Genomic DNA, 19,482 nt, shown 5'->3' with positions numbered 1-19,482 from the left:
AAAAATAGCTGCAAATTTTGTTTTATTAATTTCTTTTTTTGTTGGCAAAATACTTCTTCGCCAAAATGCGGTAAGTATTTGGTAATCGGTAAATAGGCAAAATGTAGGACGTTGTTGTTAAAATAAAAAAAACAGCCACCTTAGATTTAGATAATAATTTGATAAGCGGATATTATAAAAAAATTCTTATCACAAACACAGTTTAACCACCGATATAGAATCCTCCATCCACAAAGGAGCTCAAACGTCGCTACGCCGTTGTAATTATTTGCGATTTCGCGTGTCAACCCACGATCCAATAATAAACAAATTAATTAATTAATTAATTTCCCACGTAATTAGTTTAAGATTGTGATTGATCTGACGCGTATGGCAGCTTTAGGTAAAGCCAGGTCTCTTATCTTGAGACTAGCTTGCAAAAAGGGCGATTTGGACGGTGTACTAGAGTCGTTGGAGAAAGGAGCAGACATTAACGGCGGTGACCAGGACAAGTGGACGCCTTTACACATCGCCTGTTTCGAAAACCATCCTGAAGTCGCGTTAAAACTCATCGAAAGGGGAGCCAACGTTAACGCTAGGAATATTCATGGTCAAACTCCGCTAAGTAGCGCCACATCTCAAGGTAAGATTCGTAATTACTTTCAGGTATTAGAGCCAACAGGGAACAGTATGAGTGTATTTTTAGCCATATCGTATGATGTACATCTACGATGAGGCTCTTAGTTTGACCTCCCCTGTTGATGTTGTTGTTGTAGTAGTAGTAGTAGGGGTATCACAGTAGCGCCCCTGTATTTTTTTTGCTACTACTAGCTGTTACCCGCGGCGACGCTCGCGTGTAATAAGAACTTCCATCAAAATGTTATAAAGAATGGGTAGATTTTACTGATGACTAATATTTTTGAAGCACCCTAGGAGCGAAATAAGGCACTCGGCGTTGCTCGTCAGCCCCTAGGGCTACATTTTTTTATTACTTTTCACGCGGACATTATCTTCCATAAAGAAGGGGTTTTTAAGTTTTTGGCCGCCATTTAAAAATATGGCAACAAATCGAACCCAAAAGACCATTCAGCCCGTCTATAGGTTAAAGGAAACCAGTGTACTAAATAAGTATTTGCGAAATCGGTTGAAACGCGCCCGGACTTTGTTGCATAGAGAAGATTTGTTTTACATTTCTGGGCGCCATTTTTTAAGATGGCGGCGGATTGGAAAAATCGTTTTTTAGTACGCGCCTACTACTTATGAGTAACGTTAATTGCTGAAAATTTTCAGCCTTCTAGGGCAAGCGGTTTGGGCTGGGCGTTGATTATCAGTCAGTGAGTTATAATTGCAAAATTAACCCATCTTAAATTGCGTCCTCAGGTCAACTGGAGGTCGTTCGTACTCTAATCGATAAAGGAGCCGATCTGAACTCGGGTGATTGGAACAACAACACGGCGTTACACATCGCGACAATGCTGAACCAAAAAGATGTTGCAGTCATGTTATTAATCAAGGGCTGTGACGTCAACGCCAAAAACAACGACCGCGAAACTCCCTTACATTGGGCAGCTAAATGCGACCGCCCGGAATTAGCCAAGGCTTATTTATACCATAAAGCTAACCCTTGCGTTAAAGACAAATATGGTGATACACCACGTGACCTAGCCATGAAGCAAAGACACAAGGAGATCGCTAACCTCTTGCAACCATTCGAGGACGTGGCGGCTTCGATGCAAAAAAGGACGTTTGTGGTCAAGAACGAAAACCCCAGAATGATGACCGATTTGGAAGTCGAATTAAATAAAAAAGTCACCAAATTAGATCGCGAAGTTAAGGAACAAAACGCCGAGATTTGTCGATGGAATGGTCAAGTGCGTGAGTTGCAATTGCAGCTGCAAACGCGCGAAAGTTGGACGAAAAAATCAGACGAACTTGTAAAGCAGTTGCAAACGCAATTGGATGAACAGAAAAAGGAACGCGAAAAGGAGTCGTGTGAAATGAAGGAGTTAAAAGAAAAACTCGAGCATGAAATGGAAACGTTTCAGGTGCAATAATTATATAAGTTAAACCAAGAAGTGATATCTAGTTTACTAGGGAGAAGGTATAAGATGCCTAAGTATTCGCGCGCCATAGTCCCAGTCCTCCTTTCAAAATACAAGGGGGGACGTAAAAGGAGGCCGCCGGGCTATTTCGCCTCTCCTCAGTCGGAAAATACGACTGTAATTTTCGTCATTCGCGTTGCCGCGCTGACGTGAGTTTTCAAGAACCAATGAGATGCTGGCCGGTTGTAATTCAGAGGCGGCGGGGATTAACTCCGGACAGACTACGTTTGGCTTGGAGATAAAGCTGGAAATGTGGCGAATTTATACCTTCTCCCTAATAAACTATAGATCACTTCTTGGTGATACTAATTATTGTCAATTTAATTTGAGTGTAATTTCGATCATTAAACCATTCTTTCTTTATTACAGAAGACCCTTGAATTAAAGCAGACCAAAATTGACGTCTTGTCCAACATGGTCACCTTCCTTCAAGACTCGTTGACAAAAGAAGAAAGGAACCATTTGAGATCGCGACAACAAGTCGAGGAAATGGACATACAATTACTCGAATTGAAAAAACAATTATCGGAATCTTCAAATTGCGGGGCATTCTGGGACGCCTTAGAAGATGAAGTGACGTGCATCATATGCGCGGAAAAGCTGCGCGAAGCCGTTACCTTAAATTGCGCCCATACTTTTTGCCAAATTTGCATTGACAAATGGAAAAATGGCCATAAAAATGATTGTCCATCGTGCAGAGCTCCCATTACCAGCGAGGTTAAAGTTTTAATCTTAAATATAATTTTAGAAAAAATCTACCGAATTTGGGAAACTCTAAAATAGTATATTTTATCATAATGTAATTAATTATTGCCTAATTAGTTAAGCTTGAACTTGAGCTTACCTTGAATTCGAAACAAAACAGTATTTATGACGATAATATTACATTTGTAACTATATTTTAATGCGAGAGTATTTTGCCAATTAAATATATCGCCTTTAACACGGTGTCTTTGTTAATTTAGAATTAGTTAAAGTAATATTTCATTGAACTTATAACCACGCAGGTCCAGAACTCGCAGTTTACTGGTTTTAAATCGTAGTTGTACTATAGTTTTGTAGGCATGCGTTATAATAACCTAATTTTCGTATGAAGGTTATGTACTTGTACAACTATAAACTTCTACCCACCCGAAATCCCGAAAACATAAGTTCATGTGATATGTTTCATAAGTTTGTCATGAAGTCACGTAGGTCATAGATTCTTGCGTAAAACCGCTACTTCCACGATGAAGGTTATATTTTTCAACAATTAACACGTTTTCATTTTATTTACCAACCTATACTACCCATTCCTATCATGTTTAATAGTAATTAACATCATTAAAAAAAATTAAAATTATAGCAACACTCGTTTAAAACTGTCATAATTAAACTAATTTCATTACAGTAGTTATAGCAGCCGATGCTAACGTAAAATTTCAGAAAATATAAAAAATAGGGGTGTCTTTAAAATGCAATACCAATTTATCTCGTCTGTGGTCTAGCTTTCCAACAGTTTCTCAAATTCTAAACCTCAATGCTGATTGGCTTATTTAAACCCACAGAAAATATATCAGAGTATAGCAACTCACCTTTCATCGAAAACTAAAACTGAAATAATACTTCGTTTATTCAAATTCTTCGTATTTTAAAGGCAGACAATAATTAAATACATTCCAATTAAACTTATGTTCAATTTAAATACCGAAAAACTGTTCTAAAAGTCACCTTTTCAATAGATGTAACAGGTGATATTAGTTTTCGTTTCAGTAACCAATTATCTTTCTTAACTGTCATACAGCTAGGGGCGCTGCTTTGGTCCACTACGAGTCGATGTCCGATTAATCTCCATGATTTAAGTAATTAATTATCGTCACCGGGTTTATATTAATCAGGATTAAGTGTCGATTAACGTAGGGAAACATTTGAAAGTTATAAATAGACGTAAGAAGTGAAGCCTTGGCAATAGTGATAAGCTATAAGGGATGCCTGTGTTTTGGGCGCCAATTCTCACGGACCATCTTTGAGAGGTAGGTTGGAAGAGGGAAGCCAGACTGGGCATGCCTAATCGCGCGCATAATGGCGTCATTCAATAAGTAAAATTATGTTTTCCAGTTGGTTTTTCGTCCAATTTCTTGCTAATAAACTTAAGACTATAACTAATTATCATCATAAGACATCTACAGTATAAAGCGGGACACGGGAGATTAAACCACTTTTTGACATTGAATTATTACATTATAAACGACTTAAAAATCTTCGAATGTGAAAGTGTTGCGACCCTAAAGTGAATTAATTAAGTTTACACGTTAAGCTACCTGAGTTAGGCTTAGCAACGTATGATTATTGTGTGCGCGAGTTTGTGTCATCTCAAGACGGGCCAAGCCAATGGGGCCAAGCTACCCTGGATTAGGCTTAACAGTGACCGGATGTTATCTTCTCTTCTGTGCGCGTGCGAATGATGTCAGCGTTTTCCTCTCTCATCTTAAAAACGTGGTGAGTGAAATATTTTTATTGCACGATCATATCTGTCTGTATTTTTAGATTTCCTTGCTAAGAGGTTAAGGTTAGGCTCTTCTAAGCTACTGTTGTTAAAATTAGAGTAACGAATTATTCAAGCATTATATAAATGTCTATTCACAACATAGTGGGAATCCACCTTATTCCCTTTCGCCGGAAGTTAGGCTTAGCTCGGGATTCATGGGGGTGAGGAATTGGTCTGTCGTCCGCTACAGTACATATTTTTGGCTTTTGTAGCAGACGACAGACGAATTTCTTCCCGTTACTCACCCCCATGAATCCCGAGCTAAGCCTAACTTCCGGCGAAAGGGAATAAGGTGGATTAAACGCTGTCCTTTCGTTACTCAAAAATAATTAATTCCAAAATCGAATTTATTTAAAACAAGTTGGTATTTATTTATTCTGAAAGTAATTCTTTCAGTACTTCAACTAAACTGTTTGGGGGGTCGTTCACAAATGTCTTGATGTACACTACAAATTAATTAAGTGACATCATAGTGACGTAGGATAAAAAATTCATTGAGAACAACATTCCCATAAACAAAAATTTATATTAAAATTTTAAATTTAATTATAAAAATAATTTCATATATCTAAAAAGGATGAATCATGCAATTTATGAAATATGAGTTAAATGCGTAAATGGTGTGATTTTATGTACAAGAAATTAAGCTCTTTTAAGCCCGTCGCCCTTAACATTAAAAAAAATATTTATTTATAGGCGACGGGCTTTATTTATAGTTCATTTATTTTGTTGGTGACGTCATTATAGTTCACGTTATTGTAGGGGTAGATGCCGTAGTAGATGAACCGGCAATTATTAGTAATTCTGGGTTTACGAGCGTCGTTGTGATTGGTTGATGATTAAGACATTCATTTTGACCTTTGACACTGATTGCTTTTCGTAATTTTGCCAGTGATTCTCGGCCGGCGTTTTTCGTTTTTGTCGAAACGCTCTTTTTAATCGCCAACATACCTGTAATTAAATTAATTATGATTAATATTCACGTTAAAAATATATTTAATTAAAGGAAAAGTCAAGGTATAATCTGTTATGTTATCTGGCCTTTTCCTTTAAATTTTAAAATAGGTAATTAATGGGGTATTAACAGAAGTATTAATATTGTAGGCAATTTTTAAAACGGAACGGGCGTCAAGGAATTTTAATGTTAAAAGTCGATGGGAATTTCAAATTGGTAGGGTGCGCTTGATTATCATGGCTGGTTATGTGCCCAACCCATGTATTTTGTGCCACAGATTTGACCCTAATTTTCCAGTAGCCTTTTTTGAGGGAAACGCCCTCGTCATCCATTAGAGGGGTTTTGTAATCATAACTAGATTTTATTACAACGAAATTTCCACTCAAATCTAATAGAAAAAGACCCATTCTTTAATTTAACAAGTAATAAAATAAATACATTTTATATTTTATAGCAGATGCAGCTTGAAAAAAAAATAATTTTTAATATAATTTGAAGGACAGACATAAAGTCGCCATAGCATAAACCCCCCTTTATTGTTAGGCCTAATTTCTTTCAATTTGGATTTTGGAATTTTGCCAGCGCGCGTGCGCTCTCTCCGTCCCAGTGGCCTTCTCCCTATATAATTGAAGTCATTCCGACTTGACAGTACTATAAAAGCCTATAAGTGGCTTCTATCTCGTTTAGGTTAGTAACAGGTGGTTCTGACTATTAGTTTAGTAGCGCGCGCTCGATCGAATTTCCCTCCTCCTCGCGGAAGAACCTTGAAACACATATTTTTTTTATTTTCGCCTTCCCGATTCCCGCGCTTTCCGGAAGAATACGCGCCAAAAATGTTTCTCGTACTATTTTAAGGCTAAAATGTTGTAAGTGCAGTAAAGTCTTAACTTTTGTATTTATTTTAAAGGGAATATCGCCTTTTATGAAATGTTTTACGCGGGAAAATGTGATATCCCGCCATAAATCTCCAAGTTCTTTGATAAATCTACCAGTATTTCAAATTGTAATAGAAAATTTGTAAAAGTACTGTGAGATTGTTCTATGGAAAATCAATTTTGAGTCAAAAATGTTCTATACTTCCCCCCGAAGTACAAGTTACTATCATTGGAGGAGTATTTTAGGGATTACCCCTTAAATTTAACTAAGAAACTGTACAAACAATGTGAATTTAACTAAGGGGTCATCCACAAAACACTCCAATTTTCGTAACTAGTAAATCTTTTCACCTTAATGTTTTAGACATAAACTGCAAAAAATTGCATTTATTTGCAACTGAAATTGATTGCACGTTGATCCCCGTATATTATGGCCTATTTTGCACTATTTAAACGTTGAATTGCACTTTGCAGAAGTTCATTAAGTTTAAATAAAAGTATTCCAACTTTTTGCCGGTTTTTTCAAAATGGAGTTACGACTATTTAGCTTTTAGTAATTTTGGCGGGAAAAATCCTTTCGCGCCAAATGAAATTTTTCGATAGCACGTGGTGTCTATTGTAGGCGTGTCTCGAGTCTGGCAGGGGGGTGGCTATTAAAATGATGTCATAAAAAATTCGCGCCAAAATTATCTAGGTCATAAAAACAACTTCATTAGTTGGTTACGCTCTTGAATAAATTTTACTTGGAAAAAAATTTCCCGCCAAAATTAATTTTTTTCGCGGGTTTCTTTTTAATTTTATTTTAATTTCTTCTTAATTTAATTTAACTAAAATTAAATTAACTTAAGTAGACATTTTAAAGACATTATTTCGCAGTTTTTGAAAGAAATACTTTACTGATTTTGCTAAGATGTGGATTTTGAAGAGTAATTTCAGTTAGCCAGCTTTGACTGTATTAAGGTCTATGGACAAATAACATGGGGTGATACTAGTCTATACAGGGTGTTAAAAATGCGTATAGTTATACATCCCCCTCTTTTTTTGATACACCCTGTATATAAGGTAGTTGTCAAAATATCAACATGAAATATTATCTAGAATGTTTTCTGTCGGTCAGAAACGTTTTATAAAAACATATTATTGGTGTTTGAATTTTATACGCCGGTAACATATGGCAGACCGAGAGAGAGAGAGAGAGAGAGAGAGAGAGAGAGAGAGAGAGAGAGAGGTGCACCGGCATCGTATTTAGCAAAGGCCTAGAGAGAGAGAGAGATGCACTGCTTAAATGAATTTTTCCATATGCAGGAAATTGAAAAATTGTAAAAAAAATGCATAATGCATCTGGTCTCTCTATTTATTTATTATTTTGCCGACAGCCTGTTGCATTATGCAATTAAACGTATTGGTGGTGGAAAACTAGATTTAGCATAACGGTTGCGTTCTGCCGTTTTATCATGCCGACCAAATATGAATGTGTTTTTTTTTAATTGCAAATGTAACGGTGATACTTAATTAACAAGCACTTTGCAGGAAGTAGACCTACCACTAAAATATTAAGTTTTTTTTTTATAGGAAAATTGGATTGTTTTAAAGGATTTTTTTATAGGAAAAATTGGACTGTTTTAAGGGATTTTATGGGAAAATTGAAATTGGGCTGTTTTAAGGGATTTTATAGGAAAAATTTAAATTGGGCTGTTTTAAAGGATTTTATTGGAAAAATTGGGCTGTTTTATAGGATTTCATTATAGGAAAAATTGGGCTGTTTTAAAGGATTTTATTATAGGAAAAATTGGGCTGTTTTAAAGGATTTTATTATAGGAAAAATTGGACTGCTTTATAGGATTTTGTAGGAAAAAAATTGGACTATTTTGTAGGAAATAAATTGGACTATTTTATAGGAAAAATTGGATGGTTTTAAAGGGATTTTTTAGGAAAAATTGGACTGCTTTATAGGATTTTGTAGAAAAAAAATTGGACTATTTTGTAGGAAATAAATTGGACTATTTTATAGGAAAAATTGGATGGTTTTAAAGGGATTTTTTAGGAAAAATTGGACTGCTTTATAGGATTTTGTAGGAAAAAAATTGGACTATTTTGTAGGAAATAAATTGGACTATTTTATAGGAAAAATTGGATGGTTTTAAAGGGATTTTTTAGGAAAAATTGGACTGCTTTATAGGATTTTGTAGAAAAAAAATTTTATATGAAAAATTGGACTGTTTTAAAGGATTTTATAGGAAAAATTAGGAATTTATGGGAAAAAACAATAGGGTTATAAGGGATAATATAGAAATATCGGCTGGGTATAGAACATTTTCCACTCAAAGTTTATGATTTCCCATAGACAAATTTATAACTCAATTAAGGTAAAACAATTTGAAACTTTTAAGACTTACTCGTAATTAGTCTTTGCGCTAACTTTTTGCCATTATTGGTTGTGACTACGGCCGTGACCCTTTGAACTTTATTCCCGTCGACAATATTGAGTCCGTGTATGGCTTTAGTTAAGCTTGTCGTACTGTTCTTGCCAGGGTGCATGGCGTTGTAGGCTTCCGGGACGTATTCGTCCTCCGTAATGGGCATCCATTCGAAGCGGCCCGAGGACCCCGTTAAGGGCACCCCCGCCGCGAAATCAAAGTTCCAAAATAACTTGTCTTGACTATACACCATTTCCAATTCTTTCTCCAGGAATTTCCTGGAAGATTCCGCCGTTTCGTAGTTTTCAATGTTTTCTCCGGGTTCGTTGAAGTTTAATCGACGTCGAACTGGGGCCATTTTTATTTATTTGTTGATTTTCATGGAAAGATTAATTTTAAGGGAAAATTCCATGAAATTTTGTATTTTTTTTAATTTATTTTTTGATTTTCATGGAAAATTTAACTGAAAAATTCCATGAATATTTCGGTCTGTTTTCTTTGAACTGCAAATTGTTTACTTTCGGTTTGGATGTAGTTTTCAAGTTAAATATTTTTTCACTGGATTATTTTAACTTGTAGTGAAAATCTATCACCGTGAAATCCTTTGAAATTCACTTTTAAAAAACAAAATAGACTTGAAATTCCTTCAAATAATTTTAAATTGCGGTTAAATTCCTTGAAATTAGCTTTAATAATTTCAAACCGAGTTGAAATCCCTTGAAATCCACTCTTATTATTTTAAATCGCACCGAAATCCGTTGAAATCCACTTTTATTATTTTAAATCGCCGTGAAATCCTTTGAAATCCACTTTTATTATTTTAAATCGTTTGCAAAATCCGTTGAAATCCACTCTAATTATTATAAATCGTTTGCAAAATCCGTTGAAATCCACTCTAATTATTATAAATCGTTTGCAAAATCCGTTGAAATCCACTCTAATTATTATAAATCGTTTCAAAACCCGTTGAAATCCACTTTAATTAAATTAAATGGTGGTGAAATCCTTTGAAATCCACTTTTATTATTATAAATCGTTTCAAAACCCGTTGAAATCCACTTTAATTATTTTAAATGGTGGTGAAATCCTTTGAAATCCACTTTTATTATTATAAATCGTTTGCAAAATCCGTTGAAATCCACTCTAATTATTATAAATCGTTTCAAAATCCGTTGAAATCCACTTTAATTATTTTAAATCGTTTGCAAAATCCGTTGAAATCCACTTTTATTATTTTAAATCGTTTGCAAAATCCGTTGAAATCCACTTTAATTATTCTAAGTGGTCGTAGAATCCTTTGAAATTCAGTTTGGTATTATAAAATCTTTTCAAAATCCGTCATGAAATCCTTTGAAATCCACTTTAGTAATTATAAATCGCCGGGAGTATTCTCAAATCAAAACAATTTGTTTTTTTCAAAGTCCAAAAATCCTTGGGGAAATCCACTTGTTAATCGATATGAAATCCAATTGAACCAGATCGCGTTTTAAAACGTTACGTAATGCGAATCCGCACTTATATCTTTAAAAAATTCTGGTAAAACCACTTCAAAGTTTAAAATCCTGTAAACATGCAAATAATTTTAACTCAGGCGCTCATCTCTCGCAAAAGAAGTAATTTACTTCGCTTTAACTCTTAATTAATCCGTCGTAATTAGAGAATTTGTTGTTAACGAACCGCTGTTATTAACAAACATCAAGTGTTAACTTAGTTAAGGGCTGTATCATATTCCGCTCAGTCGCAACTTCTTAATTCATAACGAGTTCTAACTGGCCCGAATTTCATCATAAAAACAGTTTTTTCCTGTCCACGTCACTGGGTTTCTCGCGCTACTAGGACTAGGTCAGGCATTCGGCGCGTTCCGGTCGATTAACCGCTGTAACCGGTTACATTACCGGGGCTGTTATGGGGGAACCTGGTTTGTGCACTGGAACGCACCAACAAACAGCTACGGGGAATAATAGAACGCATTTTTACGTTATCTGTGGAGGGGGATTTGCGTTTAAATTCCCCCTACTCCTCCACAAGTAGTTGAAAAATAGGCCATGGGAAATTCGTGGGCTGTGAAATAATCGCGATGGAGTTTTAACAGGAGTTCATGAACTCGTGGTTTTATTTGCTGATTTGAAATCGGAAGGTTTGTAGGGTGACGTAGAGGGTCATAACGTATGTCAGGGAAGTCATGGAAAAGTCGAGGAATTTCTATATTGGCCTCTAGATATCAGGGAAATCATGGAAGTCTAAGAATTTCAAAAAAAAACTCTAGATTTCAGAAACGTGATGGAAAATGTCATGGAATTTATGGAATTTCACTTAAAAATCATGGAATTTATGGAATTTCACTTAAAAATCATGGAATTTTAGGAATTTCACTTAAAAATCATGGAATTTTCACTTAAAAATCATGAAATTTTGGGAATTTCGCTTCAAAATCAAGGACTTTGGAAATTTTATATCAACATGGTTAAAAAATGATGGAATTTTTGACTTAAATCAGGGGAAATCTCAAGGAATTTAGAAATTTCCCTTAAAAGATTAGGGAATTTTAAAAAGGATTAGGTCATTGAAAACCTGAATAGGTCAGGGTATTTAACCTATTTTTATGGCAACTCTGTTTAGCAATTTTATTCATTGGCCGCATTTGTTGCAATTTCCTTTGGTCGCCCACGAATGTTTCAGTGCCGTTTGCTAGCTCGAGGCCGTCGTCAGAATTTGGCGCCGAACACGTGGTCCTTTTTATCGCGCGCTTTCGAACATTAGCAAAAGCGCGGGAAATTTTAATGAGATGTAACGTATCTCCCACCCAACCCCCCTTTTCCCTTCGTTCTTCCTAGAAAAATAAACAAGTCGTCGCGGTATACAACAGTGACGAATATCCTTACCCCCCCTCTATTCCGAGAATAATGTTTTTATGACGGCGTTAAATTCCAAATAAAATTTTTGCGATTTGTAGTTTTGTACGTCAAGTTATTTTGATTTACGCAGAATGCAAAATTCCTCGCGATCCAAATTTTTAGTCAAAACAATTAAGGAATTTCCTCGTAATTATGAAATTATTTTTAAATGACCCTAAATTCAGGGTTCATATGGGACCTGGAAAAACTGGATAAGTCAGGGATTTGGAAAATGTGGGAAAAAGTCAGGGATTTGGAAAATGTGGGAAAAAGTCAGGGATTTGGAAAATGTGGGAAAAAGTCAGGGATTTGGAAAATGTAGGAATAAGTCAGGGATTTGGAAAATGTAGGAATAAGTCAGGGATTTGGAAAGTGTGGGGAAAAGTCAGGGATTTGGAAAATGTGGTAATAAGAAATAAGTCAGGGATTTGGAAAATGTAGGAATAAGTCAGGCATTTGGAAAGCTTGGGAAGAATTCAGGGATTTGGAAAGTGTGGGAAAAAGTCAAAGGATTTGGAAAGTGTGGGAAAATTCAGGGATTTGGAAAATGTAGGAAAAAGTCAGGGATAAGTCGGGAATTTAAAGTTTTTTCTTAAAAAGTCAGGGAAAGGTCAGGGATTTCGTTTGTTACATAAAACCATGCTTCGTGCAATGCTAAATATGGGCCAGGTGTCATAATGAGGTGGGCTCTGGTAAACACCTTAAAATGGTCCGGGATTCTGGCAAAATTTGGTCAGGGATAAGTTGGAAAAGTCAGGGATTTTCAATAGAAAAATTTCCTCCGAACAATGCCTAATCATTTTTCAACCTTTAGTTGAACCCGTTATCCAATAGAAAACCGTGGGAATTCTTAGCAAACCAAGATTGCTACTCTTACTCTATATGTATAATGCGGCCGCAATCAGAATAGTTTAACAGATACTTTACAATTGTCAAGTGTCTATTGAAGTCATCTCTCGATTATTTGATTAAATAATTCGCCCCAATTTGATAGTCGCTCCGAATCTCGGATCAAAAACAATTGAGGGCGGCGTTCGGGGCGAATCAACATCGGGAGCGGTTCCTAAACCGGTTATTTCGGTTAATAGTACTGAACGCCCGTGATTCCCGGGGATTGTCCCCGGGCCAAAGTAAAGAGATAAGCGTCGTCGTCAAAATTGGTCGAGAGGCCGCCTTTTCTTTTTCCCTTCTGCCCAATTAGATAATCGAGTCTCTTTGGAAGCACCGTTAAATTCGAAATCATCCACTTGGATTCATTGTAATGATGTGAAAACATTTTGACTCTTAAACGACGGATTGACCCCCGGGCTTTTCTTTATGCGATGACACTAAATCGCGAATATGATTTAACATTGCTCTACTGGATTTTGCAATATATGGTTTTGCAATATTTATTTTGCAAAATCATCTAAAGTTCAATGTAAATTATTGCAAAATCATCAATAGTTCAATGTAAATTATTACAAAAACTTGAATTATTTATCATAAAAGTAGCAGCAATCCCAATAATTGTAGTGGAGATTCCAATAATTATAGCAGCAATTCCAATAATTATAGCAGCAATTCCAATAATTATAGCGGCAATTCCAATAATTTTAGCATGAATTCCAATAATTATAACAGCAATTCCAATAATTATAGCAGCAATTCCAATAATTATAGCAGCAATTCCAATAGTTATAGCAGCAATTCCAATAATTATAGCAGCAATTCCAATAATTATAGCAGCAATTCCAATAATTATAGCAGCAATTCCAATAATTATAGCAGCAATTCCAATAATTTTAGCAGCAATTCCAATAGTTATAGATTATAGCAAGAATTCAAAATAAGTATAGCAAGAATTCAAAATAATTAAAGCAATAATTCAAAATAATTAAAGCAATAATTCAAAATAATTAAAGCAATAATTCAAAATAATTATAGCAATAATTCAAAAATAATTAGAGCAATAATTCAAAAATAATTATAGCAATAATTCAAAAATAATTATAGCAATAATTCAAAAATAATTATGGCAATAATTCAAAATAATTAAAGCAATAATTCAAAATAATTATAGCAATAATTCAAAATAATTAAAGCAATAATTCAAAATAATTATAGCAATAATTCAAAATAATTATAGCAATAATTCAAAAATAATTATGGCAATAATTCAAAAATAATTATGGCAATAATTCAAAATAATTATAGCAATAATTCAAAATAATAAAGAACCATAAGTACGCTAATTCTTAACTTAAAAAAACTTGTTTTGAATATTTAATTTTCTGCTAAAGAATAATGGCAACAAGTTGCCTCTACTAAATTAAACTCTAGACGAATATAGGACGGAGTGCCATTACATTACACCCGACTCTGGAATTTGTTTACAGTTAGTTAAACCGGTTGATCGATCTCATTTCCATATCTAGGGCAACTGTTCTAGTTTCAGTCATCCATATTTTAACGCCATCTGTTTAATTAAGTTACATTCGTATTAAGTACTTTAATTTCGCGCATTACTCGCAAAACCCGTTATCCACGTTGCCTAAGGAAATAAACGATTCACTTTTTTAAAAAGTTACCAGGTGGGGCCCAGCCGGGATTTGAACCCGGGACCTCTCGCACCCAAAGCGAGAATCATACCCCTAGACCACTGAGCCGTTGTATTGTTAAAGCTAACAATATTTCAGGAACTTACATAAATTATGTTACTTATGACTACATACACCAAAATATAGATATATTAAAGGGGCAGTAACACGAGTATCCACAACTTCTCTTACCTTTGCAAATAGCGTTAAGTTTTATACCATTACAACCATTAACAAAATATAGATATTAAAGAGACTGTAACACAAGTATCCACAACTGCAAATAGCATAAGTTAGTTTTATACCATTACAACCATTACCAAAATATAGATATTAAAGAGACTGTAACACAAGTATCCACAACTGCAAATAGCATAAGTTAGTTTAATACCATTACAACCATTACCCAAATATAGATATTAAAGAGACTGTAACACAGGTATCCACAACTGCAAATAGCATAAGTTAGTTTAATACCATTACAACCATTACCAAAATATAGATATTAAAGAGACTGTAACACAAGTATCCACAACTGCAAATAGCATAAGTTAGTTTTATACCATTACAACCATTACCAAAATATAAATATTAAAGAGACTGTAACACAGGTATCCACAACTGCAAATAGCAAGTTAGTTTTATACCATTACAACCATTACCAAAATAAAGACATTAAAGAGACTGTAACACAGTTTCCACAACTTAAGTTACCTTTGCAAATAGCATAAGTTTTATACCATTACAACTATTACCAAAAATATAGACATTAAAAAGACTGTAACACAAGTATCCACAACTTATCTTATAAGTTTTATACCATAAGTGTACCCTTCTTGATTATTAATTAAAAACGTACATTTCACAAATTGAGATTATAATTCCATGCATAGATATGGCGGCAACCCTGCATCAGCCATATTACCCATATTACCGTGATTATTTGGAGAATGACGTCACCTTAGAGTCACCATATGGGCTTAATATCTTCTTCGTTCGGGTGGCGTCCTTGGGGTCCCCTTATTTTGAATTTTTATATTCCTAGCGTGGTCAGGGGGTGGTGCAAGGTTGGATGGATGAAGAGGTGGTAGTAGTAGGGTGGTGTGGGGGGGAGGGGTTTGGGTTCCCGCGTCCACGTGCTTTTATATACGAGATGTTTTTACGGGGTCGTGAGGAAGAGCACGCTCCACCAGGGGGCGACTTAAAGGGGATGAGGGAGGGGGGGGGGTTTGAAATCTGGGGCTCCCTACCCTACGATATATAATAGCCTTATATCCTAACTAAACAAGAAAAAAATATACTACTACCACCACCTACTCCCCCTATAAGTTGTTGGGTCGAGTTCACATCTTATTTTAGTAATTATTTGAGGTTTTATTTCTACTTTATAATCATTGGAATTTTTAATATATAATATTTTAAAATGGGAAAGGTTGGAATTTGAGTCAGGGAGTTTAAAAATTGGCCAAGAATGTCAGGGATTTTTAAGACAAATCGTCCCAGGTCAGGGAAAACCCGTAATCCGAATTTGAGTCAGGGAATTTAAAAAACTGACCAAAAAGGTCAAATAATAACAGGGAATTTTAAAATGCGACGATATAAGGTCAGGGATTAAAAATCAGGGCAAAAAACTGTCAGTAAATTTTATTTTAATTGGGTAAAATTGCATTTAGTGTCACTCAAATTGCAATCAACATTGAAGAGTGTTGTAAAACACTTGTTGCATTAAATGTGTGGTTAGAAGATAATGTGTCCGAATGAAGAGTTGCCATTGTTTATAGTAAACAATTATGAATAAAATTCTTCAATTAAATATCCCTATTTAACATTGACAACTATAGCTTTTAATTGACCTTATAAATAATTTAGTGGAAAATAGAATGAAGCAAATACACTTAGTTTACAAAACGTAGTCATGTAAAAATTTCATGATCTGAAAATTCTCACTTCAAAGTTCAATCTCATAATAGCTGTAGTGTGAACTTGTCCGTAACCTCTTAGGTCTTAGCACCATGGGGGAAAGTGGGACTTTGGGACCGTCGTATGCTTGGGGGTAGTTGGGGGGTGCGCTTGGGCTACCGTTGAGCACGCGCGTCTACTCTTATCAGAGATGCCCCGGGAAAAGGGGCGGTCCATCCTGGGTCAGAGGTCACCCGGGAAGATATATATTATTTACGGCGCGTGAGGTTACGTTCTTTTTTTATTTTTCTTATTATTTTATTATATTTTTCTGTTTTACTTAATTTACGTCTTGGTGGTGCTGGTACTACTTTATCACCTGATAACGTGGAAGGCCATTCGGTGGGTCAATAAAGGACACTGGGAGAGATTGGGGAACTTTTTAATATTAGCAGAGGTGTTTGTCAATATGTTTAGTTATTTGTCTGTTAATGCGACATGAGATTGGGGTTGATGCTTCGTAGGTGAATTATTAAGTCATGCCGAAAGAAAATGATCAGGGGGTTAGGGATTATTTGGGAACGCTGTACGAGTCAGGGATTTATTTGAAAATGGAATTATAATTCCCAAATAACTTTCATTTTCAAAGCTAAAATCATAAGCTCATGAGATATGTTCTCCTCCATAAGTTCGTCACTTGTTACAAACTGGAGCTTGTACATGATGATTTGTCTGGCCCCTCCCACAAAGCCCGCCTAGATACGATGAGTGAAAATGGAGTCTACGCAATTATTCCAATTAACTGTATGTATTCTTTAATCCGTTAAAGGAATAGCGACGTGATTTAAAAATTATCTCAAATCTAAAGAAAACCTTACTTTTTTGAGAGTTTAAACTCTTCTGATTCCAAAAATATGCTTGAATAATATTTAATTATGAGGGAAAACACAGAAAAAACACTTTGAAAACTTGAAATTTGGGGGACAAAGGCAAATTTGCGGAGAAGATTTTTGGCGGGTTTTTCTCCTTGATACGTCACTCACGGCATCTCGCGGAAAAGCCAAACGCGAGACTCCCGAGTCTACTAATGCGGCGCGCGCGAGAATCTGAATAAATTAGGCTTAACGCGGCGCTGAGACACTAACACGCGCGTCACGTGAGCGACATCTAGAGTGAAAATTTCTCCTTACTACGTCATCAAACGAAAGAAAATCTCAACTAGGCCTTTTCCAAACACAAAACTTTGATTGCAATTTAATAAATTGCTACGAAACCAAATAAAAAAGTAAACATATCATAATAAACTAGATTTTTCAAGGATTTTTTTCGCATTTTTAGTTTGAGGATGACAAAAATTATGTCACTAACACTTTAATAACAAGGGTAGGTCGTGAGAATTTCTTTGGTGTTGTGAAATTAAATAGGTTAAATTAATGATAAAAGATGTGATGTGAACGCCCTTGAACTCGAAAAAGTCTAATAAAAGCACTCGAAAAGATAAAAGAACCGTCCCGTTTTAAAAAAAAGTGATATGGTTAATCTATGTTAAACATTCCAAGATTAGACCATAATCCCCTCCTTTAGCACTATCAAAGCTACATCGATTACGATGAGTGACTCGTTGGATCGTCTCTAGAAGCCCTTACGAGATATAACAAAGGTGGAGTTGCTTTTAAAGTGCAACTGCTAGCCTTAAATACTTAGGGCTAAATCACAGCATAAGGTTATAAGATATGTTCCGTTCCATAAGTATGGCACTTCCTATACAAGTTCGTAATGCTACTGAGAGACTTACAGCAGCTCGAGATAACTAGTTCGAGAAGGAGAACGACGGAAGCGAGTCAATTGAAGTCCTACACTCGGTGGTTAATTAATTTTGCGTCTAGGACTTCCATCTAGGTCCTATTTAGTCTGCAATTACTAAGCCCAAATTTGACAGCAGCGCCTCACCAGCAGGGCCGGAAATAAGAAAAATATCTTATAGGACTTGTGTCCAGTGACCCCCTATTTGACTGGAAAATTTATTGGACATTGTCCACTGGAGTGCGCTAAAATAATGTCGCATCTCCATATAGTCAAGCTATCAAAACTTTTTTGAAAAAAATTTATTGGTCAAAATGTCCAGTGACCCTCTTAGTTTTTAAAATAATTATGGGAAATTTTTAAATTTTATTGGACAATGTCCAGTGTCCTGTGCTTATACCAGGCGTCGTTTTACCTCGAATCTATGACCTACCTCATTCACTTCATGACAAGCTACAGTTTGTAACCAGTGACAAACTTATCATCCATTATTATTGAACAGGCTGAATGAATGCTGGAGATGCTGTAATGACAAATGACTGGGCAACACTGAAGCGCATGCGCGGTTAAAGTTAAGAGAAACGAGGGGAGGTGGGTATTGAAATTTCTCTAGCCCCACCCCCCTTTAGTGCATACAGCCACTATCTATTTCAAATGAAGGTTTATCAGGCGCTGATGCAAATTTCAAAGTAATCAATCAATAAGGCTTGCATATCAACTAGGTTTTTGCTTAGTAGATACGCATTCCTTTCGACGTCTAGTGTTAGTTATTCGTGACGAGTGTATGACAGTTAATGTTAATGACCGATAGAGATGAGACAGAGAGAGAGAGAGAGAGAGAGAGAGAGAAAAGGGAGGGAATTGTTGATCTTGATGCGGATGCGGTGTTTTGTGAAACGAGGTTAAGCCTTGGTTCTTCCTATAACTGCCACCGTGTTCCAATAACTTATAAACACCTAAATTTAGCTATGGCAATATTATGCCCCATCAATCCCGGGCGGCTTCATTCCCCTTTATTTATGATAAGTATATAGTTAACCAAAAGTATATAGATATAAAAAAAAAAGTATCCTTTATTAACCATTCCCTAGCTGCCTTTGGTCGGATAACTGTAGACGACATGTAAACTGACAAACAAACTACCATCCTCTAAATTAACCGCCTACAGGAACTAACCAATCAGGGAAGAACATCTTGATGTCATAGGTCTATGATGCTGGCTGTCCAAACGTTCATTTTTGGTACTAGAGCTATTTTATGAGCCTATTCACGGCTTGTGCCCTGTGCAGAGGGGGGGGTCGACATTATTCTGGGATAAAGGAGCTAGGGCTTCTCATATTGCAGGGCGCGAGGAAGTTGTGTACTTTTTGTTTTTATATCTGTATACTTTTGATAAAACCGAGTACATCATAGGAATAAATGGTGCTATTCGGAGCATAAATAAGAATTATA

The 19,482-nt window shown here is 35.6% G+C and overlaps 3 protein-coding genes and 1 non-coding gene across 4 annotated transcripts in view; 2 read left to right on the top strand and 2 right to left on the bottom strand.

Annotated features, from left to right (window-relative positions):
- Positions 1-324: 324 nt before the first annotated feature.
- On the top strand, positions 325-3,014 carry LOC149709500 (uncharacterized). The gene is made up of 3 exons (XM_089864875.1): positions 325-622; positions 1,360-2,024; positions 2,451-3,014. Exons 1-3 carry the CDS (start codon positions 370-372, stop codon positions 2,862-2,864), a joined length of 1,332 nt encoding a protein of 443 aa, XP_089721001.1. The 5' UTR covers positions 325-369; the 3' UTR covers positions 2,865-3,014.
- A 983-nt stretch (positions 3,015-3,997) lies between these two features.
- Positions 3,998-19,482, top strand: part of LOC149709493 (NFX1-type zinc finger-containing protein 1-like) — a 55,385-nt gene continuing 39,900 nt past the window's right edge. Inside the window, exons 1-2 of the mRNA XM_089864871.1 lie at positions 3,998-4,093; positions 4,179-4,559. The gene's annotated coding sequence lies outside the window, so the exon portion shown is untranslated. The remainder of the gene's footprint in view (positions 4,094-4,178; positions 4,560-19,482) is intronic.
- On the bottom strand, positions 4,955-10,672 carry LOC149709499 (uncharacterized). The gene is made up of 3 exons (XM_089864868.1): positions 10,478-10,672; positions 8,835-10,417; positions 4,955-5,559 (listed from the first exon to the last, which is right to left on the bottom strand). Exons 2-3 carry the CDS (start codon positions 9,211-9,213, stop codon positions 5,357-5,359), a joined length of 582 nt encoding a protein of 193 aa, XP_089720994.1. The 5' UTR covers positions 9,214-10,417; positions 10,478-10,672; the 3' UTR covers positions 4,955-5,356.
- On the bottom strand, positions 14,326-14,397 carry TRNAP-UGG (transfer RNA proline (anticodon UGG)). Its single transcript has one exon. It is a non-coding gene; the product is annotated as a tRNA-Pro (tRNA).

The sequence above is a fragment of the Phalangium opilio genome, unplaced genomic scaffold (genome assembly GCF_054372755.1).
Source record: "Phalangium opilio isolate 3A_F unplaced genomic scaffold, DU_Popi_V2 ptg000013l_1, whole genome shotgun sequence".
NCBI classification, from domain to species: Eukaryota; Metazoa; Arthropoda; class Arachnida; order Opiliones; family Phalangiidae; genus Phalangium; species Phalangium opilio.
The sequence above is the reverse complement of the archived record's forward strand: the minus strand, read 5'-3'. Positions and strand labels throughout refer to the sequence as shown.

Excerpts from the sequence above, each read along its gene's own strand:
- LOC149709500 (XM_089864875.1), top strand. The coding sequence starts at position 370 with ATGGCAGCTTTAGGTAAAGCCAGGTCTCTTATCTTGAGACTAGCTTGC. Across the intron at positions 623-1,359 it reads AAGTAGCGCCACATCTCAAG|GTCAACTGGAGGTCGTTCGT; the intron begins GTAAGATTCGTA and ends TTGCGTCCTCAG. Across the intron at positions 2,025-2,450 it reads ATGAAATGGAAACGTTTCAG|AAGACCCTTGAATTAAAGCA; the intron begins GTGCAATAATTA and ends TCTTTATTACAG.
- LOC149709499 (XM_089864868.1), bottom strand. The coding sequence starts at position 9,213 with ATGGCCCCAGTTCGACGTCGATTAAACTTCAACGAACCCGGAGAAAAC. Across the intron at positions 5,560-8,834 it reads AGCGCAAAGACTAATTACGA|GTATGTTGGCGATTAAAAAG; the intron begins GTAAGTCTTAAA and ends ATTTAATTACAG.